Below are 24,413 nucleotides of genomic sequence, written 5' to 3' on the forward strand. Positions count from 1 at the left end.
TTTTTCTGAATAAATAATTCTGAAGGTTGTTTAACGCTTAACTGCTGTATTGAAGGTATTTCCAGAATCCTCAAAGACTCTTCTAATCAGATGGATGAAAAAATGTCCTGTGTATTGCATGAAAAAAAATGACTTTTACTCGTTTACCAAATTAAGCCCCTTTTTCGTAATCCAAAGAAAGATGGTGGCTGCAATTTGTACTAGAGTGTGGCTCGGGCCGCATATTTCTGTCCGAACCCGACCCCAGGAGTAACCCAGCCTGACCCGAACCCGACAGGTATTCTGTTTTTTATATCCGAATCGACTCGAGCCCAAGCATTGAGTTTGTGTTACATGAATATTTACCCCTTGAAATAGACTGTGTTGCGTTCATGCGTTGTTGTGTAGGCTCAGCCCAGTCTCATGGCAGTTTGTGAAATGGTCACGTTATTGAATCTATTGATTTGTGTACTGAACACGTTAATGTTGTTTTTTTCCTGTGGTGAGCACGAATTTTAAAGTAATGTATTTCAACGGGAAGCATATTTCATAATCACAGAACGATTACGGTAGTGAGTAGTATTGATAAGGCAAAAATCTGTGCAGGGAGGTTGGGCGGGGTGGTGGATGGGTCAAACAACACAACACTTTCACCCCGGAGACTGGGGATCGCGTCCCGCGTGTTGCAGTTCCTTTCCACGTTATTCTTTTCCTTACCACGACCGTCCCGTTGTTGTCGGCGTCTCCTGTGTGTGATGGTTCCTTTCCCTGTTCTTCTTTTCCTAACCACAACTTTTCCCTGTTCTTCTTTTCCTAACCACAACTTTTCCCTGTTCTTCTTTTCCTAACCACAACCGTCCCGTTGTTGTCACCGGCGTATGGCGTTTCATTTCCCCGTTGTTGCGTCCCCCAGAGCAGCCCAGTGTCATGGCAGTTCGTGAAATGGTCACGTTTAAAAATCGTGAGCTGTACACAAATCAATAAATCAAAATAACGTGACCATTTCACAAAGTGGCGTGAGACCGGGTTGGTAGGCTAAATAACAAACCCCAGCACTGAACAAGAAGTTGTCATGTTTTCAGGAGTAACAGGTGAGGACCCAAACGCAGTAGAAGAGACGAGGATGTAGCAGGGTGAGTTTCAATGATTTCATGATAAAAAAAAAATAAACTTACCAGTCCAAGTAAGCAGGCAGTAATCAACAAAACAGGAAACAGAGCACCAGACACAGGAAGACTTCCTGACACAAAGTACGACGACGAACTGACACCAGATCAAGAGAGCACGCAGACTAAATAAGGCAACGAGGGTAGTAACGACAAACAGGTGACATGAGGGCTGATGAACAGGTGAAACACATCAGGGCAGGGCAGACAATATGAAAGGCGGGAAAACACGAGGCAGGAAGTCAAACAAGACATGACACATGGGAAGTGACCCTACAAAATAAAACAGGAACTAAAAAAAACCCAGGATCATAACAGAAGTAGCCCAACGCATGACAGTAGGTCCATCATTTTTTGTTTATTTTTACACAATATTTTCACAGAAAAGAACTTGAAGCACCATGTCAAGTAGACCAAACCCGACCCGAATCCGAACATAATTTGTAAATATTTTATCCAGATGTATTGACACTCTAACTTGCACGATAAAAAACTAAAATGAAAGTAATTTTTCATGCTATAATTTTCTCTTCTGATGTTAGTTTATATTCTATTATTTTCATAAAACAATAATGCTTTTATATTTTTGTAATATGTCGTACACAACGAGAAAGGAGTTTTCCATCTGCCTGAATGTATGCATGGCACAAATAGTTTGAGCAGGGATTAAACTCTCTTTTGCCACCGGAATACACCAATCACTGATTCCTGGTGTTGGGTAATGACTGACATGTGACATCATCAACATCAACCTATTGAGAAGGTGACAGCTGAGGTCCTGCATGCCTGAGAAGGAAGTGTCTAATCAGAGCACGGCCGCCCATGACAGGAACCATGTCATAACAGGAGATCATGTTTAAAAGGGCAGACAGAGCTGCGGAAGACGAGTCCTCATCTCTTCCACTCGGAGACAGAGAGCATCTAAGAGAGTATCAAGTTCTCAGCAGGTCCCTCAATCCTCCTCCGCTCGCCTGCCCTTGGAGGTTTGAGTGACTTGTGGTGAAGCTTGATGGGGATTATCGATCTGCCTGGCGCGCGCCTGCGGTTTGGGCGTAAGACTGACGACCTCACCAGAGACAGTTCTTGGCACATACCGGCCCGTCTTAGATCAGTGGTAGAGCCGCGTGGAGGCTGGGACAGGCCTGTCGTGGCCAAAGTGTGGACTGTTTGAGCTCGGAGCCAGGTGATCAAGACATGTTTCTGTGTATTTAAATAATCTGGCCCAAATTTAGGCAGGAGATAACAATAAACATATCTGATTGTTTTTTTGGAGAGGGTTAGGCGAAATGAGTAACTATGTCTGCAGACAGCAGAGCCCGGGGGTATTTATGCTCTTGGTCAGACTTACTGGTTAGGTTTTCAGTTCCAGTTGCGGACCACATGAAATAATCCATGGTCACTGGAGAAGGATGTGGACACTGTGCTAATTATGTGAGATGATGATGTCAGGTATTGATACCTACTAGTGAGCCAGAACTTTCCCCTCTTTGCTGTGTTCCAATATACATATATAACCGCACTGTGGTGACCACACTCGCTATACGACCACACTCACATCCACGTCGGACATGTCTGGATCCTCAGCAGCCCTCACACATCCGCACTGTCAGGCGGGCGCTCACTTTATCATTCATAGTTGTAAATCATTGCTTCGCTTGTAGGAAACACGCAGCTTTTTATTTTCCAGTCATAAACCATAAAACCTGCCTCTAACACGAGTTATGATCCTTGGAGACTGAGAGGATGAATGTCTAAAGCAGAACCAGACACGATGGCGGGTATCCTTCATCCCCCTTTTCGCCTGGCATCCCCACATTGCTATCCCACATGGCTATGGTCGTGTGGTGGATTTTCCAAAAAGCCCCAACATGATCTAAATGTCACCAGGGTTGTGTGTCATTCAGCAGTGAACTGGATCTCACTGCTCTGAATTACCAGTCCATTAGTTCTCAATTAACACTTGCCTGATAAAATTTTAACAGCCCTTCATCTGACAGGAAGAACACATAAGGCTCTTTCATGCTTGAGTTTCAGGCAAAGATGGGGCCACTGCCCAAATTTTTGAAATTTTATTGCCTGGCTGAAACCTATGGAAAAGGCCTGTTTTGCATGAATATTTGGCACCAAGCGGAGGTTTATCCTGTCTTATGTTCTGTGCACTCAGTCATGCTGCAACAGTTTGCCATTTTTTGACAGTTGAGATGGTGTATAATTTGAAACATTGACATGAAGCGGAGGCCTTGGACAAAGAGGCCTTTTGTTTGTGTGTTTGGTCGCTGTCCATGGTCCTGACACTCGCATTTTCACAGTAATTCCTTTTTTTTTTTCAGGTGGTGTGGCCATGTCTCAGATTGCATAATATGAACTGGCAGAACTCATTAAATGTAGGCTTTTTACGTTTCATAAGTGCACTTTTCTCTGAGTTGCGTTTCACTTAGCAACAAATGGTTTCATGGAATCAAATGTTTTCAAAGCAGGCTAAAGAAAAGGCATGCTTTAATCTAGTGATGAATGGATTCTGGTGCTGGATGTCAGGCCGCCTTACAACCTACCGTGTCTGTGAGGTTCTGGGCTGCTGCCTGGATGCAGCTCGCCTGCCAGTTGATCATGTCTTTTATTACAGGTCAAAAGACAAGTCGTCATTTACATCCCCCCCTCTCTGTGAGGGTGAAGAACTTTTCATCTCTGATATTCATTTGTTGAGCGAAACCTTTTGTACAGGCTGGAGACAAAACGTGGGGTGTTGGAACTTTACCACTAACATAAAAAGAGCTAGTTTGGACACATCCAGCCAACCTTTGGCTGTATGGAACACCATATGGGTGGGCCCCTCACCCCGGTCCCTAAGGTTAAATAAAAAAAAGCCACTAGAGTGCGCCAAAGTACATGGTTATTGTTGACTCAGTTTGAAACTCTCCTGGAGCAGGAGGGGGATTGCTCAATTACATTCAGATCAAATTAAGATCAGTTTTGTGTGTTTTATGGTGGGCATGGCTTGAGCTCAAAGATGGTCTTCCTCTGAGACATTACGGTGGCCCGTCGTCATTGGTTAAGATCAGATGACATCAGATTAGAAAGGTTCAGGGAGGTCAGCGCTTCAAGCTGATTCGACAGGAGAGTTCCCTGCCCTTCCCTGAGTTTATCTAGGGACTAAATGAGAAATCAAGATGCATGAATTCCCGCAGAGCACACACACACACACACACACACACACACACACACACACACACACACACACACACACACACACACAGAGCCCTGTTAGTGGAGACGGAAACATAGGCAGAGATATACAGCTCTGTGAGTGGTATGGGACCCTTGAGGATCACTTCCCGCTTGAGCTGCTCCTCTGAAATCTTTGTAGAGGTCAAGTAAACAGTTTGCATGGGCTGTCAGCAATGGGTTTGTGTGTGTGTGTGTGTGCACACACACAGACATCTGATTGGAGTAGGTTTGTATCCTCATAAACTCCTGTTTGTATTGCTCTCTGTTGAGTGCATAACATAAGGAAGAGAGTGCAGTCTGCTGCTGCTGCAAGACTACTTACGACCTGGTATAAAAATCAAGCGCACATCATCGCTGGCATCATTCCTTAACCACCAAACTCAACGGGGACAAAAACTCTATAGCAAGCCCTCTTAAATGAGTCTGCCTCGGCTCTGCTGTCTCTACCGTGCATGTAGGACATTATGCTAATTTCTCTGGGTGTCTGGGTCCCGTTGCTCCTCCGGAGTTCATTATTATAATTGCTAGACATGGCTGAGAACGCTGCAAATGTGAACCTGAAACCAGCTGGAGCTTTTTCCATGCAATCTATATTCAGGGAAATCCCGAGAATGCTCCCAATCTGAACCTTAAAAAAACACATGGGATGGTGGGATTCTCTTCTCTCTCTATTTCAGCATGTTTACGTGCGTGTGTGAGCACACTTAGATTGGCTCTATTATGTCTTGGAATAATGTAAAACAGCTTCCCTGGGTTCTCCCTGTCTCTGTTCTTGTCTGCATCTCTCTGGTTTCCCAGTGTACCTTTGAAATGAAGCCATGGCAGTGGCAGTGGCAGTAGTAGTCTGGCTGAGCGTGCCGGAGCCTCAGCCCGCCTTAGTCCCCGTCCAAAGACAATGTTGGTGCAGACGGAGCGGCAGACCAGAGATGACACCGCTAAATGTGCTTCCTCCACACAACACGCTCGGAGATCTGCTTGTTTCAAAAAAAGATTAAGTTATAACACCGCTGAATGTTCTTGGGGAATTACAGTATGCTCAATGGTGGCCCATAATATTTAAATAGGAATCAGCAGACCGGGAAATCTAATCCAAATATCCAGAAAATATTGTTGATGAGCTCTAATCACACGCATAAACTTTTGAAATTAAAGGTCCTGTCCAAAAAAGTTCAATTACCTTGGTTAAATATCCTAAAAGCACGTCTCAGTTGCCCTCATTGAAAAAAAAAAAAAAAAAAAAAATCTATGAATGTGTATGTATTGTTGATTTTAAATCCTGGACAAAAGATGTCTCCTACTTCACTGAAAAGTAAATTCTGGGTTTTTGTACACTGGAGGCTTCAAGTTTCCACATCACAGTTGTAACACGTAAGTTGCATATTGGAACCACGATTGGATAGTTGTGATGTCATATGTATTTACACGTCTTAAATAGTTTTCAAGTAAGCAAAGAAACAAATAAATCTTCCCCCTCCAGCCTTCTAGTGTCAAACTCTGCACCTACATCATTCATTAAGTTCCAAAAAGCAAAACACATTTTTGAGCGCACGGGGGATTTAAATGAAAATTCAGCCGACATAAAAATGTAAACACTTAGAACATTTGGTAGAAAATCTCTATACACATGCATAGTGCCTTTTTTTTTTTTTTTTTTTTAGATCAAACATAGCTGTTATCTCAGTGGAAAGAGGAGATTAAGAGGGAAAATTAAGTTACAAAATTCCTATTTTATTCTTAAAATAAACAAAATGTACAATCACAATGCCAATTTCACTCACTGTTGTCAGGTCTGTTTGTCCCTTTAAAAAACAAAAAAAAAACCTCACTTGATGATGATATGAAACGTACCAGCAAAATCTAATGGAGTCTCAGTTTCAGTTTCCTGACAAGTGTTCATGAGAGAAGAAGCATAACAATAAACATAACAAGTAAACGTTACATAAGAGCAGGGTAAGGTATGGTTCCTGGATATCATACATGTTGATCATTAAATGAAACAAGGTTTTTGGTCAGTTTGTACGCAACATGTAACCAAAGGAAAGAAAAAAGGACAAACCTCTTGAAAAACACAACACAAACTAAAGCAGATGAGGACAAAATGGGATGTCAGTGCTGCATTGATGTGTAAACAGTTTTTAAAAGACCAAAAGTTTGGAAAGAAAGAAGCGGATAAAATAAATCCCAACAGATGTGCGTAGTTACTATGGAGACATTGAATCAATTTGTAATTGGAAAAAAGCTATAAATCACAACAATCTAAAAGGTTTTTATTTGCTTTCTTATGTTACACTGTAACAGCAAAAAGACTTTTCGTTTGGGCTGAAGCAGTTGGGGAAATGTACTGTGACATGTTCGATTCCATTAAGTGAGTTCAGAACATCCTCTGCAGAGACTGGAAAAGAGGCACTGCGTGCAAACCTTCAATGAAAGCTTGAAGTCTGATCCTTGGACAGGGCCATGTTTTTCTCAGCTTTTTTAAATTGGGTTATTATATTACCTACATGTACTGAATATCATATTGTATGAAAGCAAGAAAAATGCCTTTTTTCAAACAAATACCAACTGCCTTGTGAGATCAGATTCAACTCCAATGTAAATGGGTTGTTTGGCCAAGTGTTATCCATTCTGAGTGTGTGTATGTGTGCGTGCGTGTGTGACTCCAGTGGCGTTATATCTGCACTGAGGACCAAAACCACGAGCCCTGCTGGCAGCCTGCCGTAAGTGCTGCTAGAAATAAAACAAGAAATAAGTGCTTTATGAAACAAACATACACAAGTCTCCCATATTTTTGGGTTACCAGTTTGCTGCCAGCAGCTGCATCCAATCACCTCGGTTTTTGCACTTTTTCCTTTAACTGCAACCGTTTTTTTTACTATATTTCACATAGTAATTTCAAATTGGAAAATATCAGACCTCCCCTCATGCCACATGATTTGTGACACCGGTAAGGGAGGACGATACAGATCCAAACCAGGCCGACAAAAGCAGAAAAAAAGAGGAAAATAAATAAATGTCTGAAGGAATGTCACAGTCTCTTTTGTCTCTAAGTTAACTGTGATATTTCCTTTTCAGTCTCAGAGACTGAAGGAGAAAAAAGCAAAGAAACAAACAAAAAAAGTACCTGTGTGTGTCACACACTAAGACAAACTTTTTCAAAGCCAACTTTTTGCACATGATATGAAAGTTAGAACAGACTTGGCATGTTCCCTATAATCTTGACAGAGGATTCAGCCGGACTAGATATGAAAAGAAGACTGTGGGATTTGAAATCATCCAGAGATTATTCCAGTCCTGAGGAGTTCATGTACCGTAAAAAATAACTGAACCTTAAAGTCTGACCTGCTGGGCGTGGCAGCGCCAGAATGACATGTGGGCTACATGTCAGTTTGTATATAAATGTACCATTTCTTATTTGGACAAGGGAATACATATAGTATGTATCTGGGCGCATGTCAGACTACACAAACTAAAGAAATCAAGCAGAATTTCCCCAACATGTAATTATTTTTCCCTATTGAAGCTCTCTTTCATGGTATGTTGCCAAGAGGCACAATACGAGTTATTGCTCAATAAATACCAGAGGTTTAATTCCAAGCCAAATGTGTGTCAACGCCTAGCGAGGATGTTGGGCTCTCAACGTGCGGAGCAGTTAAACTGAAAGTTACACCAGAAGAAGCATGTTGCAAAACATTTTTGGAAATTACATTTCATATTCGAAACGATTTAAATCTTTGGGTAATACAACAAAATTAAACCTCTCACTCTCTTAAATTACCTATAAAAAAACAATTTAACTTAGTCATATAGATGCATCAAAAATATTCAGATTACACTTCTTTGACTCAAGTTTCAAATATAATACATAATTTATGGCTTTATAAGTTAAAACTAAGAAAACGCCTCAATCTACATCAACGTTTCACCCACAATATACAAGTTAAATTAATTGTTTTAAAGCAAATTTAATGTCCATACCACTTAAGGTAACATATGTGTTACTCTCATCACTTGCTACTCAGTGCCTAACTTGCATCTTGATATTGTCGTAGTACAAAAACATGCTCTGCAAAAAGCCTTATTGAAATACAAACACTATACAAAGGAGGCAGTCTTTTACAAATATTGTTGAAGCATCCCTTCGCTTGTGGATTATAATAAAAATGAAATAATGTCTCATCCACTTGGGCCGAGTAAACCAAAATTGTCTTTCTCATTATTGCTGTGAGAATGACTCCCTTTGTAGTGCCTTGGTCAAAACACATTCCAGGAAGACAAGTCCATACAAGTCTGATCTTATTTCTTTTTTTCTTTTTTCTTTTTTAATCTCAACCTTAATTTCCAAGCAAAAGGTAGAGATAGCTGATGAGAGCTCAAAAATCCCCTTTTCAGTAAAAAAAGAAAAAGGTTTTGTGCTTTCAAACCATGACATCAGTTGACTTCAAATCTCCGCCCCCTTGGTGTTCTTCAATATGGCCTCCAGACAGCTTCATCCATGCGGCCTCCAGAGTTGAGAACAGTCGGGGAGTTACTGTGGCTTCCGTCGCCGTCCACCCCTCCCTCCGTCTGGCTGGGCAGGTTGGGGTTCACCAGGGAGGTGCCCGTGGAGGCGCTAGTGCAAGGAGGGATCATCCGGGAGGGTGAACGATCCCCGCCGGGAACCATGGAGAACTGGTAGGAGCCGGACGAAGCGCCGTAGTAGAGATAGGGCGTGCTGCTGGTCTGGAAGGGTCCGCTCTGGCTCTGGGTGGAGCCCGGGTAAGGAGGGGGAAGGTAGGTGTGGTAGTGGGCGCTGCCCAGCGACATGGCGGAGGTGACGGGCGGGGTGTAGGTGAATGTGGCCGGGTAGTGCATCCGAGGGCTGGAGAAACGACTCTCTGTGAGGGACGAGAGGCCCGGGAACTGACGCTCAAACTGACCAGGGAATGGGCTCAGGTCAGAAGAACCTATTGACACATAGACACATTCATTTCTTTAGGATTCAACAGCACGGCAGATACCATCATACAAGCAGAAATAATGACACGTCTTCTCACCAGTTTGTCAGTTTTGATCATGTGAATTGTTGCTTTGGACTCAAACTATTAAAAGGAGAATTCCGGTCGGTTTCAACACGTAGCTCTGTTGTTTGTAAATTTGGAGTGCTGTCAGTAGCGAGAAAAACGAAAACAATTGGTGTTGCCTACACCGTGTTATCCTGCTACAGTTTGCACCCAGGAGGCTGAAACAGGGCAGGTTTTAAACGTGCTTTTAGCCTCTTAACATGTTCGAAATGTCATTACAAGTGGCTACCCATGTGAAGTGATTCCTCCCGAGTGAACACAGTGAATCTGACTGCAGTAGATGTGAAAGAAATGCATAAAAGTTGTGCTAATTCAGCCCTGTTTAGTTACGGTGTTGAGACAGCAAGACAAGTGCTTCGGGACCGTCTACAAAGTACAACACCGAAAAGAGATACAAAAATATTTTCAAAAATAGGCATATGCTTATTTTTTTTTTAAAGTAAGTGCTGTAGAACAACTACCAGGAGACAAGTTATAATTCAGGTACGTTTTGAGACACTACCTTATTTAATCATTAAATTAATAAATATTTTTATCTCTTTTCGGTGTTGTAGTTTGTAGACGGTCCCTAAGTCTTGCCGTCTCAACAGCCTCCTGGGCGCTAACTGTAGTAGGAGGATAACACGGTGTAGGCAACAGCGATTGTTTTCGTTTTTCTCGCTACTGACAGCACTTAAAATTTACAAACAACAGAGCTACATGTTGAAATCGACCGGAATTCTCCTTCAAGCACTTTGTCTTGTAATTGAATTTATCAAATAAGTCCCTTGAGAAATGAAACACTAGTAAACGGAATTGTATGCAATCAAATATGTGTATTATATAATTTAGAACGGTGATTCTCAACTGATGGGTCGGGACCCAAAAGTGGTTCGCGGACCCTTTCTGGGTGGGTCGCGGACAGCTGTTCAATAAAAAAATAAATAATATTTAATACACATCTGATTTTGGACTTGTCTTTAATTTTGAAAAACAAAACTTGGACAGAAATGCATCAGATCCGTATTGCAGTCTAGCGCCGTAGCCATGGTAACCATCATTTGATTAACGTTCACTTTAAGTTTGTGTTGATGTTCAGAGGCCAGATGGTGAAGCGCAAGTATGAACCAGAGAATTTAAAATGTGGATTTTTGTACATTGAGGATAAAATTAATATCTAATGTTGTGGCCTCACAGGGTGAGACCAGTTGAGAACCCCTGATTTAGAAGAATAGCATTCATCAACAAATATATTTATATTTATCAACTTCACTGTTTTTCACGTCAACTGTTGAGTTTTGATAAAGTTAACAAACACATCAGAGAAGTCCCACGCATGCATCTGCCTTAACATGTTTACGCCTCTGCATATTTATGTTTCTTTATGTGTAGGCGCATGTGTATCTATATGACTGTTTATGCATGCAAAACGGTGTGTGTGTGTGTGTGTGTGTGAGAGGTGTGTGTGTTTGTGTGTGTGAACACTGTATGCACATAAAAAAGCAGTTGGGATGAATCAGGAGCTGCACATGTGGAAACACTTTAAGCAGAAACAGTTTCCATGAGATCCATAATGAGGCAGGGCTGAGCTCTGATGTGGCTCCTCTCCTCGCCTCCCATCGGCTCCAGCGTGTGCGTGTATGTGTGTGTATGTGTGTGTCCGTGTGCATGAGCGCAAGCGAGAGAGAGCGAGAGAGAGAGAGAGAGAGAGAGAGAGAGAGAGCTGAGAAGGAGCTGCTCCATCTCACCATTCGTTCCTCTCTCCGCTTCATCCCTTAAAAAATACCCCAAAACCACTAACTGGCTGCGGCGAGCTTCGCGCTGGGCGCAGAGTTTAAGGAGAATAGGAGGTCCTCCCCCTCTCGCACTCTCTCCCTCCCTCCCTCTTGTCTCCTCTCAGTGGTTTAGTCCAGCCATGGCGCTCTTATCATAAATCACCAGGCGTCTTCCGTGTCACCATGTCTGCTGCGAGAGGACAGGGGGTGGCGGGGAAGAGGAGGGGGACGCAGTGTTTATGTGCAGGGGGGAATTGCGAAGCCGGTTTGTCGCTAGCGTCAGATAGCATATGCTGCCAATTAAGGCCTTTAAACTTCCTCTTTCCACAAGCTCCGTTTGATTCTAATAGAAATAGGAGGTGATTGTCTCCGCTGTAGAGGAGCAGTGTGATCTCAGACGGGACCGGCGCTGTTCAATAAACTCCTGACTCCTGCTTTTAACATTTGGAAATATTTGATTGCTAAAAGGGGCCCTGTGATGATGAGCCAGATCAAACTTTATTAGTTTAAATGTAACCAGAGTGGAACAATGTCTAAATATTTGGAAGGATTTTTACAAACTCTAGAGCATCACTTCCGAATTAGGTATTTTACTTGACTGATGAACTTTTGCAACCGCTTCTTAGCAACTAACATTTCAACACATGAGCTGGATTGTGTGAAGGTGTGTGCGGAGGGGAGGGGGCAGGACGGTGCACAGTTTGCACTGGAGCATCCATATCAGCTTCTGCTTGTACTTGTCGGTATGTTCTGTGGCTGGATACTGTTACAGAGCAGCCTGGCAAGGTGTCAACATGATCTCCAGAGATCTGAGAGCCTTAGTCACATCACTTAGAAGGCATTAAGTACTCGAGGTGTGCAAGTGGGTGAAGGCGGGCGGCGAGGTTTGGGCCTGTGCTTATGCGTGTGCTCGCACATGCGCGCGTGTCACTTTGAGAACAAAGCCTGACGCTCAAAAGATGAAAGCTGGAGGGAAAGACCAAACTAATCAAGGCTGACAAGGCAGCTGGCTGGATTTTAAACCCTTTCTAATGCAGAGTCACACGGCCGCGTCGCGTAATCACTCACCCTCGCTTGGGGCGTTTATACACACACACACACACACACACACACACACACACACACACACACACACACACACACACAGTAGGGTGTAGTACGTTAGCAAAAGAAAACGGAGGAAAAAAAACACATGGCAGTGAGTCAAACAGGTGTACTGGGGAGAAACTTGTCTGGCGGCATGTAGGGAGTTTAAAGGAGCTTTCACATTGGGGGAAAAACAGAGACAAATTGGAACACAGGCAAACAAACTAGCTAGACAATTACCCAGAATGCCTTGTGAGAGAAGCGTATTGCTATAAAGACACTTTATTTGTCAGTCACGAGCCTGTTATTATCCCGGGCCTGTTATTACCCGTACTCATCTGGGATCAAAGGCTCGGAGCGAGGAAAAAACGGAAACAATCATTTTTTTTCCTCTACTGTCATCCACGCCATCCAAACCACTCTCTGGAGAGACAGTCGGACTCTGACTACATGCCTCATTCCTCTCATTTGAGAATGAGCTAATAGCAGCTCGCCGTGCTGTGTAAGTCTCTGGTAAATACAAGCACATAGAGGGATTTTTTTTGGAGTCTTTGTTTATGTTTCTGCTTTTGCGTGTGAGCTTGTGTGCATGCACGTCCGTCTTTCTCTCTCCCTTTCCCTCATTCTTTCGCATTAGAAATAAATCTGGATTATTTGTGGCAGTTTAGGCAGTGCTGACGGGACAAGGAGACTGGGTGGTTTCACACAGTGGCAGAGTCGTGGTTCTACCTGGCAATCGTCTAGGCACGTCACTGATGGCAGGCAGGCCCGTGCCTCGGCTGGAGGAGAGGGGGGTGGTGGAGTGCACTGAGGGGGACGCCATGGGACTCAGGTAGGACGGGTACGTCTGTTCATACGACCAGGGAGGAGAGGACTGGGACTGACGAGGGTCTGATGTGGAGAAGGAAAGCAAGGGAAGGAAATGAGGAAGAAGAGAAATAGCCAAGAAAGACATACAAAGACAAAAAACAAAAAAAGAAAGGAAAAATAATTAGCAGTGGCTACTTTTTTGCTAAAATGTGTAATAACATTAACAACAACTGTAGCCATTACTAGCGTCTCTGTTTCACTGTGCTTAGATTTTGAGGTAAGTATCAGTTGGACTCGTTATGCAACATCCTCCTTAATGACACATCTAATGTTTACCTCCGAAGAGAAGATCTTCCTGTTTGCCTTATAAAACATTGTGCTTGCAGCTGAGGCACAGAGAGCCTTGCTGGCACACAACCAGTGTGTAAACACACCAGCAGACAACCAAGAAAATAACCAAAGCACAGACACTTTATTGTGTTGCAACACTATTGTAGAGCATGAAAGTTGGCCTATATTACATTGTATGCGAGCTACGTTTTACTTGTCATGGTGAAATTTGTGAACAAATGTGTAGTGATTTACAATCTCTAATTCAGGGATTCCTAAGCAGGGTAGTTGCCAGGGTTTGCAGAGAGATTATGGACTTGCTGAACTCCTTTGAAAAAAATAGAAATCAAGAACATATTGAGTTAGCTACAACTCCTGAACGCTATGTGTGGCGATTGAGAGTTCACGAAAAGTAGTTAGCAACCGAGCAGAAGGATCAAAACAGTTGGCAAAAAAAATATAAGGATAAATGGTTAAAAAAAGTAAGCCAAAAGTATTGGATGAATGGTTCAAAAGTAAGCTTAAAGCAATGAAAAAACATTTGAAAAAGTTAGCTAAAAGTAATGGTTGAACGTCCAGCAGTCACTCCAAGCAGTACGTAGTAAGAATGCGAACGTGACCAAAACGACCTAATCATTGCCAGTTCAATTATATAAAAAAATTATTATCTACTTTGATATAACTAATAGTCTTAAATAACATCCAATTTAAAATCCATTCAAAACCATTTGGAATGTGTCGGGTGGTAAAGGGGTACTTAGGTTTCTATGACAGGGCTCTGGGGGGTACTTCAGACAACAAGGGTTGTGAACAACTGCTCTAATTAAAGCTGTACTTAGATATACAGTTCAAGCTTCACCTCAAAATATTTACACTGGAGAATCAGTTTTCTCACATGCAATTATGTACCAATCCAGTGGATAATACTCTCGCTCGTGGCCACACTGCTACGCTGTTTAGCCATCCCTAAGTAACACCTTAAAGCCATGCCAGAGAGTAACTAAGAGCTAAAAGACGACCTGTGACGAGCCTCCAGAGGTGTGGGAGCGATCAGGTAGCAGCCGTGAGAGATGGTGTTACCTTCTAGGATGTGGATTGATATAGTGACGGAGTAGAGAAAGACAGACGATCTCGGAGGCAATGTAACATACTGCACTGGGCGTTCTGTGGTCCCATCAGGATGTGCACATGGCTCCAGTTGGGGTTTGATATTTCACCTTACATACAGTAAATGCTGCTTAGTTTGTGCCTGCTTGCTTATTCAGTGATACCCTTTATGATATTGTTCAGAAAAGGTGTGGTGCATATTGCAGACGTTCCTACTTTATCAATGAATTCTATATTTGCATTTTCTTGGAATAAAATTGACGTAAATGGTAAGGCTGGCAGTCTGTCTGAAATACTTACTATTAAGAATATGTTTTGATAATAATTAATTGCATATCAAATAATCAAATTGATGTTCAAAGCAATAAAGTGTGTTCCAATTTACAATTTTCTTGAAATTGTAAATTTTGCAAACTGACTTTTGATCATATCATAATACAATAATAATGAAAGTCGATATATGTTGCTCACCAGCCTTAATTAAATGCCTTTTATCATTGGAACCAGGCCATAAAAACATGATTTCATATATCAAAAGAAACAGGATATCCCGAAAGATAAAGCCTAAAATGATTTTTATTCTAGATAAAAAATAGGTTTCACTGTTTGGTACAGGGATATAAGGTAAGACACCTCTGATGCTAACTACCTGCAAAGGTTTTGCAATAGAAATATGTTGCATTATAAAGTTACTTCAACGACAAAAGACACTTGAAACCCTGTCGACCCCTGACCATGTAATCCCAGAGGATCTTTTCACAGCGGGGTCAGAGCTTTAAAATCATCTACAGAGCAGTAAGATCCTGCTCTTTGACATTTCACTGGGGTGGCTGCTTGCTTTAATGGTGCTTAAAACCAATCTTTTCTGGGTCTGAGGTAAAAGTTGAGAATCACCTGTTATCTGCGTCTGTCCCTGCGGGTTGAAGGAGTTGGCCCCTGTGTTGAGATTTGGCCGGGGGCCTTGAATGGGAACAGCCACCCTCACCCTCATCCTCTCAAGCTCACTAAGGCGGTCTGAGAAGAGACCAGTCTTGGGAGGGTCCTCAAGTTTCTGACGATGTCCTGTGGACACACAAAAACAGTGTTTTATTGGTAAAGAGGTTACAGGCTGCAGTAAGAAAGGATTTTATTTGATAATAATAATTTATTACCGCAGTGATGCAAATTATCTCAGTTTGTATGTTTGTTCTCTTGGCATGCAGCCTGTCAGTTATCCTCGACAATGTTTTAATGACTCAGTTCTTCCGTGTGCCATGCTTAACTTGGTAAACATAGTTTGTGCTCCTAAACAAAGAGGGGGTAAAGAGAGGCTTTTGGGAATGGGATGCTACATCCTGCTAATTAAGAAGGCAATTACCTCCGATCACCTTGCATGAAAGAAAAGGTTCGGCGTGAGAGTGAGAAGGTGCATGTATGTTTAGTTTTAACCTGAGGCTTCTTCCTCAGGTAAACACAAGCTCTCACGCCATCGCCCAATTATCCCCACAGGAGTTGTAACTCATGCCAAATATATTATATATTTTCCTGCATTCCTCTGCCAATACCTTAACAACCTTTATATCCTGATTTTATTCTCATCACTCTTTCGGGCTGGTAACTCTAGCCTAACTCTAGACCCGACCAATATACAAATACAGTACACGCACATTGCAAACACATCAATCGTGACCACAAACACAACACAATGTGTCAACTGCTCTGTCTGAGCCAGCCCATCTCTATCCCTATTGGCCCTGCAGCTAAACCTGCCCAGGGGCCCAGGTGTAGACTATAGTTAAGCAAAGGTGGGGTAGAAAGAGAGGCCTGTGCACAAACAGTCCTTTTTATCACTGACAGGTCTGTGTCAGAACGTCTGTCTGGTCTCGCACTAGTTCTCCTGTAAAGGTGGTAAAGTAAATATCAAGAGTAGAGTAGAAACTCCTGCTGTGCTTGGCAGAGCTCCAGTTGGCTAAGGTAGAAACAATAAGCTACTTCAGAATCCTGCCCAACCTGCCTGTGCTGGGAACAAAGGCCTGGCACTACATCTACGGGACTGTGTGGGTGTTATGGAGGGAGAGGAGATCTTCAGAAAAATCAGCATTTCAAAGATCAAAGACCACAGAAAATTGCCTCACCGGGGGTCCTTGTGGACAAATTGTATAAAGGTGCTGACACACCAAAGAGATCGTCGAACCTCCTCCGCTTCTTTTCGGAGACGTCAGTGAGAGGAATCCATCTGATTGGCTATTCAGCAATACTGTTTAAGCCATTTCGTACACAGGAAGAAAAAAGTGAGGAAAGCAAGCAAACGACTTTCAAGAGGCCACACACAGAAGGCTTCTTTCATTTTGCATCTTCATCTCATCTTCATCAATCCAATACACATAGAGCTGTCAAAACTGGTCAAAAATGACATTCCAATGTTCTTTCTAAAAAAACATAGAGCTTTAATATAATTGGAATATCTATTTTTGCCCATTATGTCCATAATACGTCAAACGTACAACAAGATACATAACTACTTGTGTAGGTATATTTATTTAAACATGTCTATACACTCAACTTGAAGATTATTAGGAACACCCTACTAATAGCGTGTTTGACCCCCTTTCGCCTTCAGAACTGCCTTAATTCTTCGTGGCATTGATTCAACAAGGTGCTGGAAGCATTCTCTAGAAATGTTGGCCCATATTGATAGGATAGCATCTTGCAGTTGATGGAGATTTGTGAGATGCACATCCAGGGCACGAAGCTCCCGTTCCACCACATCCCAAAGATGTTCTATTGGGTTGATATCTGGTGACTGTGGGGGCCATTTTAGTACGGTGAACTCATTGTCATGTTCAAGAAACCAATTTGAAATGATTTGAGCTTTGTGACATGGTGCATTATCCTGCTGGAAGTAGCCATCAGAGGATAGGTACACGGTGGTCATAAAGGGATGGACATGGTCAGAAACAATGCTCAGGTAGGCTGTGGCATTTAAAAAATGCCCAATTGGTACTAAGGGGCCTAAAGTGTGCCAAGAAAACATCCCCCACACCATCACACCACCACCACCAGCCTGCCCAGTGGTAACAAGGCATGACGGATCCATGTTCTCATTCTGTTTATGCCAAATTTTGACTCTACCATCTGAATGTCTCAATAGAAATCGAGACTCATCAGACCAGGCAACATTTTTCCAGTCTTGAAAGGTCCAATTTTGGTGAGCTTGTGCAAATTGTAGCCTCATTTTCCTATTTTTAGTGCAGAGGAGTGGTAACCGGTGGGGTCTTCTGCTGGTGTAGCCCATCCGCCTCAAGGTTGTGTGTGTTGTGGCTTCACAAATGCTTGGCTGCATACCTCGGTTGTAATGAGTGGTTATTTGAGTCAAAGTTGATCTTCTATCAGCTGGAATCAGTCAGCCCATTCTCCTCTGACCTCTAGCATCAACAAGGCGTTTTCGCCCACAGGACTGCCGCATACTGGATGTTTTTCCTTTTTCAGACCATTCTTTGTAAACCCTAGAAATGGTTGTGCATGAAAATCCCAGTAACTGAGCAGATTGGAAAATACTCAAACCAGCCCGTCTGGCACCAACAACCATGCCACGCTCAAAGTTGCTTAGATCACCTTTCTGTCCCATTCTGACATTCAGTTTGGAGTTCAGGAGATTGTCTAGACCTGGACAACACCCCTAAATGCACTGAAGCAGCTTCCAAGTGATTGGTTGATTAGATAATTGCATTAACGAAAAATTGAACAGGTGTTGCTAATAATCTTCAAGGTGAGTGTATACCTACACATTACAAAATAAACTAATAAATAATGTCCTATAGGCTACTGCAAAACTTAAGTTAAAGACCGTAGACCTCTCTCCCTCTGCACCATGGTTTTGTGCGAGACTGAGAACTGAGCCCCAGAGCAAGCAAGCCAGCTAACTAGCCAGCCGGCTGGCCGGCCACTAGATTAGAAAAATGTAACAACTTAATGTTTCATTCACACACTCTTGTCACAACGTAGGAAAGCACATTGCTATGGCCAAATGAGTGACAACTATGTTTGGCAAATTTCCTGTAACCAGCGTAGCATGAAGGCATGTTGGGTGGAATTAGCAAAAAAGCTAACCTGCCAGCCAGAATGGATGACAGTCCCTCAGATGGACAATCTGGTTAGCCGTGGGTTGTGTCTGTTGTCGTCCCAGTAGGGAGTGAAGCTGAGTAGGCTCTGTGAATATCCAGTTTCCCTTTTTAGATGACGAATAGATTACCGCCGCCTGCTGGCATTGAGCGTTATTTCCCGAACGTACGTGCCAGTTGGTCGTCGACCGTTATCTTTGCTGTGTGTTCAAGTTCAACTTTTTGGCCAAGACACAGGCGATGAGAGGCAATGCCCCAGTCGGCCTTCATCGCCACTAGTTCTTGGCTGTCTGCCTGGTGTCAGCACCTTAAAATATGTACCAATGACCTTCCGGCTGAGGAGCTTTGTCACAGGCCATCCCCACCTTTGTCTCTCTCCCTGCAGATTTTATGTCACTTTCACCATCAAACAAACACCAAATGACAACAAAATAATCTCTCAAAAATGGTCTCATCTTAAGTGTGTCATTTTTCCACTACTGCAAGTTGTAAAAAAAATATTTCAGCCACATAAATGCTTTTATGAAACCATCTGACTCTTCACCTCAAATTAATTTATTCTGGAACAACAATTTGAAAATGACAGGAGTGAAAATGGAGCCAGACAGACCACGATTTTTATTACAATGACGTTACCGGACTGGCATTGTCCAGTTCAAAACAAACAGACAATCTCATCATCCGCTTCTTTGCATAGTTGCTTTGGAACGCAAATAATATAGTCCACTTGAAAACCTCATCATACTGAAGTTTTTTGCTTTCTAACATAATTCATGGCCATATTTCATTAAAAATATTTCTCCATCGTTCCTGCGGATAATTTGTGCCTCTTGCTGGCATTCCTCATCTCTCTGTGCAAGCTGTGCCCAGTCAATCATAGCGTTTCCATTTTCAACAGACCGAATTTCTATTCTAAAAAAGCCTCGGGATACAGTGCGGGCTTTGTGCATAGCCCGTCTCCTAGTGATGGGAATAAATAGCAATGGGAGACCGAGGGGAGATGAGGGGAGACAGAGGGGGACAGACACGAGGGGGAGGAGGCACATGAAGAGGAAGAGACCCTGATGACCAGTAAATTAAGATCACTGGATCAGTCAGGAGCACAGAGCACAGCGAATGGTGAAATAGTTAGAGAGGGTTTAGGATTTCGACATCTTTTAAGATCCCAAAATACAGACATATATTAACATGTATATTTAAGGAGATAAAGCTAATTCTGATCGACATGACAAGCCAGCTCTCTGTCACTAGTAACTTAGATTTGTTGTCGCAATTTCAGTAGCTCTCAGCTTTCACCGACGACCATATTGTCAAGAAACCTATGGATGCAGTTAAAAGGAAACCAATGTATCTTTTCCTCCTATAGTAATGCAGCATGTCAACCACCACATTAAGGTCCAATTTACACTCCAAACAGCCAGACCTCAAGTCTATTAGTTTAGCCTGCCTTGACAGTAAATACAGTTTTATTCACAAGTTAATTACACCTTTTAGACGACAACTGTTGCCAAACACAAGACGTCTCAGCTGTTTTATCGGAACTCTAGCAGGGTGGAGGAATGAGCTGGGGGTATTTAAAGGAGCGGGAAAGGCGGATGATTTCACTGCCGTAGGGAAAGTCCCTGAGATTCCCATCATCTCTGTGAAAACAGCGGAGATTTTCGATAGCGCCTGCCACTTCCCTGCCCAGCCAGCGGCCGGAAACATAGACAGATTCAGACCAGATGTGAGCAACTTGCGCACGCACGCACGCACGCATGCACGCGCGCACACACACACACACACACACACACACACACACACACGCAAGAATAGACATATGCAAACACACATCTGTGCATGCAATAATGCACATTTGAACACATGCATAATGCATGTGTTCAAATGTGCATTATACCCTTGCCCATACACGTACAGTACATGCTCACACATGCCCATACACACACACAGGCTAAAAAAGATTAATAATGATTAGATAACACCGCTATAGATAGTATATCTAATCACACAGTTGCACACTGATCCTAGAATAGTATTATTTCAGCCGTCCCAGATACATAAGTCTGGATTCAACTCTCCCCTGCTGATCTGATAACAGTTAGTAAGAGCAAGTAGGCAAACAGAATATAAGTCCTCTGTAATTAATGGCAGCATTAGATTGGATCTGAGCCTGAGCACAGAGATCTTTGACGAATAGTTAGCTGTTCCCTCATATTTCCTGGCTGAAAATATTCCTCAAAAACTCAAGTTTTCATTTTTTTTCTTCCAAATGCTCAAAATATTATTGGGATAGTTTTTGGGAAATACTCATTTGCTTTCTCGTTAAGAGTTAGAAGAAGAAGATTAAGAGAAGATTGTTACCACTTTCTTGTCGGTAAGGTAAATATGTAGCTACAGCCAGCAGTCTTAGCTTAGCATAAAGACTGGAAACAACTAGCCTGGCTCCACCTAAAGGTAATAGAATTAGTTAAAAACAATATATAAAGTGTCAATGAGTGAGCTTTAGAGGTGCTGGTAGGGATTTTGTAACATTCGGACAAAGCCAAGCTAGCTGTTTCCCCGTTTCCAGTCTTTATCCTAAGATAACGTTTCCTGGCTATAGCTTCATATTTACTGTACAGACTGGAGAGTGGAATCGATTTTCAGGTCTCGGCGAGAAAATGTTTCCAAAATGTCGATTTATTCCTTTGAAGAACCCCCACCAACGCATCAAGTTTCAGCTATCACTACAGACACATCACTAGCAAATTCTCCTGCCTGCAGACTGACTAAGGAACATGTGAGGAAACTGCTGAGCGCCAGAAAATCCTGAATAAATGGGATGATTTATAAATTTGGTGTCACGTCATGCCCTCTAAGCCCTTCAGGCTGGTTTATGATCACTGGGTGAGCTTGGATGAATGTATCTTTGGGGCCGATTCAGAAAAAACCCATGCTCATGGAGCCTGGGTTGAATCAGCCAGTCTGTGTTTGTGTGTGTGTATGTGTGTCAGTCATCTCACAGTGGAACAGCCAGTAAAGTCGATGAATGAATACACTGGGTCCATATTTCACTTTTTTATTTGGAGCCCTCACAGTGGCCATGTTGTTTTTGTGAGCGGTCAGAAACAATGAATTATTTCAGGTGGCAATCTAAAACTGGCAGAGCGTGGCTCGAAAGGAAAAGCGCTGAGTGGGTGACAGCCAGACGCCCGTCTACCATGGGGGTCTGGTATACAGGGGGGAGAGGGAGGGAGAGGGAGGGAGGGAGGGAGGAGAGAAAGAAAAGGGGAAAGAGAGGGGAGATAATAAAAACAGAATTGAGGGTGGGTGGGTGGTTGGGTGGGGGGGAAGAAAAGAAGTGAAAAAGAGAGGAGGTGCGGGAGATGAGGCAGCGAGCGAAGGAGAGAAGGAGACGGAGAGAAAGGGGGAGCCAGGCTGTCGTGGAGCGCTGCCAGCCGTCTGTGTGGTCCATGCGTTCCAGCCTGGAGGAAGCAAGCCAGGCAAGGGAAGGGTGCGCACACACACACACACACACACACACACACACACACACACACACACACACACACACACACACACACACACACACACACACACACACACACACACACACACACACACGCAAGAATAGACATATGCAAACACACATCTGTGCATGCAATAATGAAAAAACAATTCCCAAAGGCGAAACATTTATTGAACACAAAAACACATAATATACACACTTGTACGATATTGTACGAAGTTTAAAGAGCACACACACATACAGACACAGAGTTTGGCTTGTGTGTGCTCCCTCTGCACTTCTCTGCTCACATTAAAGTGTTTTGATTCAGAACAGTGAAGAACAAATCCCTCTGAGATGTTTTTTACTGCAGCTCTGGGCCAACCAACTCCGGACCCTCATTCATAATCTTTATCTCTTTTTATTATTCACTCTCTGCCTCCATTTCTTACTCTTTATTCTGCTGTCTTCCTCTCTGTCTCTCCCTCCCACTGAATGACTTTGTGTTTTGCGTTGTAAAGGCCTTGGCACCTCTTCAAGGAACTTCATAAGACATTCAACTGACTGACTGCCTCTGGAAAAGCCTGCAGACGTTTTTTTCTCCCCCCCCCACCCCCCTCTTCCTCCCTCCCTCTTTTCATTCCTTTTCCTCCTGATGTTTTGGTGAGTTTTATTTGTCCGGCTCCCATTGTTAAAAGCTGTTTCGAGTCAAGGCAGCAGCAGATAGGTATGGGTGTGTAACTGTCTGTGAGGGAGCGTATTGAGTCTTCTGAAATCGTCTTTAAGTACCTGGATGCTGTACAAAAGTATATTCTATTTTTTGGAAATGTTGCTTGAGGACGTCAATGACAAAGCATTATAATCCAAAAACAAAAATGCCCTCATATACCTATATCTAAATAGAGTGGTACTATGTAATTAGCATCCCAGACGATCACATAGCATATAGCATTGAGCATAAACAGCTGTTGTCAGAAACAAAGCCCAAGCCCTAACAGCAGGTAATAGTACCCTACTAGCGCATGTAAAGGCATGTGTGTGTGATGACACTATTTGGAGGCCTTATGGTGTCATCATGACAGACATGTTAATGTTTACTCATACTGTTTCCAGCCTAGCAGCACCGAAGGTGGCAGTTTTAAAGAGTTTAATGGGACATAGCCTAGCGAACACTCCTATAAGGTTGTTTTGTGTGTGGGTGTTTGTCTGATTGCATTTAAATGAGTATGGGTGTTAGTGCTGCATTTAAAGGTACAATATGTAACATTTATAAATTAAAATGTCTAAAACTGACCATACTTATGTTATATATTTTGTGTTCTTAGACTATTCCAAATGTTTCCACCAAATTTCAAACCTAGAGAAATCTGTTACTTTATTTTTGACACGGGACGCTTCCTTTAGTCGCTTGTAAGTGGCGTCATTTAACCTTTCACCATCTAGTTACTCGTATCTTGTCACAGAATGTCACAGAAAGAAATACTCATTTTGTGATTAATTGCATGCCACTTTGCAACACAGTAATACAACAGAGACCTAATTTATTGATACATGTCAATATTGATCCAGCTTAACGTTACTACAATGTGCTGGTTTACAAGTAGCTAACGTTATTGCTAATGCTTTGTGGGTAACATTATAAAGGTTACAACATCTTTCAACACACTCATAAAGTTATTTTTAGTATGATTGTTTTGACCACAGATAACAGCACTGGGCTAACCCACGAATAAGTTCACCAGTAACATTAACCGTATAGACAACTAATCTAATGTTAATTTAGCCAGCTAGCACACCCCGGTTGGTCTGCCTCACTCTCCCGTCGCAGAGAGACTTCAGTCGGGATGACAGCTGAAAACAGCCCCGGGACATATAGTTACCGTTAGCCCCCAGCCAGCTAGCAGCAAGCCACTATCATTACAGCAATCCGAACCCGGCCAGCTCTTAACTCCAGTGCAGGGTGCTAACGACGCTAACGAGCTAACGGCAGTTTAACGAAGCGTCGGGAAACAGACCATATCAGACCCAGGCTCCGGAGTCAGAACAGCAGCCATCCATAACGTTAGCTACGTCTCCATTAGCGCTACCAGTGTTCGTGCCAAAAATCGCCTCCCTGATAAATTTGTCCCCCCTTCACGTTGAGCTGTCTTTACAGTTAGCTAAATTAACCCGACAAAAGGTGGGTTAAGCACCAAAGCGACTAGTTAAGATTACAGCAAAGTAAAGGGAGAGATAACTCCGGGCAGCTGGGAGATCTTCTGCTGCCGACATTGGCCATTGAACGTCCATGCCATCCCGGAGATTCCCCC

At 42.9% G+C, this 24,413-nt stretch overlaps 1 protein-coding gene across 4 annotated transcripts in view; it reads right to left on the bottom strand.

Annotated features, from left to right (window-relative positions):
• Positions 1 to 6,077: 6,077 nt before the first annotated feature.
• The window catches only part of runx2b (RUNX family transcription factor 2b), a 47,303-nt gene continuing 28,967 nt past the window's right edge, over positions 6,078 to 24,413 (bottom strand). For 3 of the 4 annotated variants that reach the window (XM_031288048.2, XM_031288049.2, XM_031288051.2), the window contains 3 exons: positions 15,412 to 15,579; positions 13,000 to 13,161; positions 6,078 to 9,313 (listed from right to left, as the gene is read on the bottom strand). In XM_031288048.2, the coding sequence (XP_031143908.1) occupies positions 8,835 to 9,313; positions 13,000 to 13,161; positions 15,412 to 15,579 (809 nt within the window). In that variant the 3' untranslated portion in view covers positions 6,078 to 8,834. The remainder of the gene's footprint in view (positions 9,314 to 12,999; positions 13,162 to 15,411; positions 15,580 to 24,413) is intronic. The other variant, XM_035995441.1, reaches the window with a different exon arrangement.

The sequence above is a fragment of the Sander lucioperca genome, chromosome 19, assembly GCF_008315115.2.
Source record: "Sander lucioperca isolate FBNREF2018 chromosome 19, SLUC_FBN_1.2, whole genome shotgun sequence".
Classification (NCBI taxonomy): Eukaryota; Metazoa; Chordata; class Actinopteri; order Perciformes; family Percidae; genus Sander; species Sander lucioperca.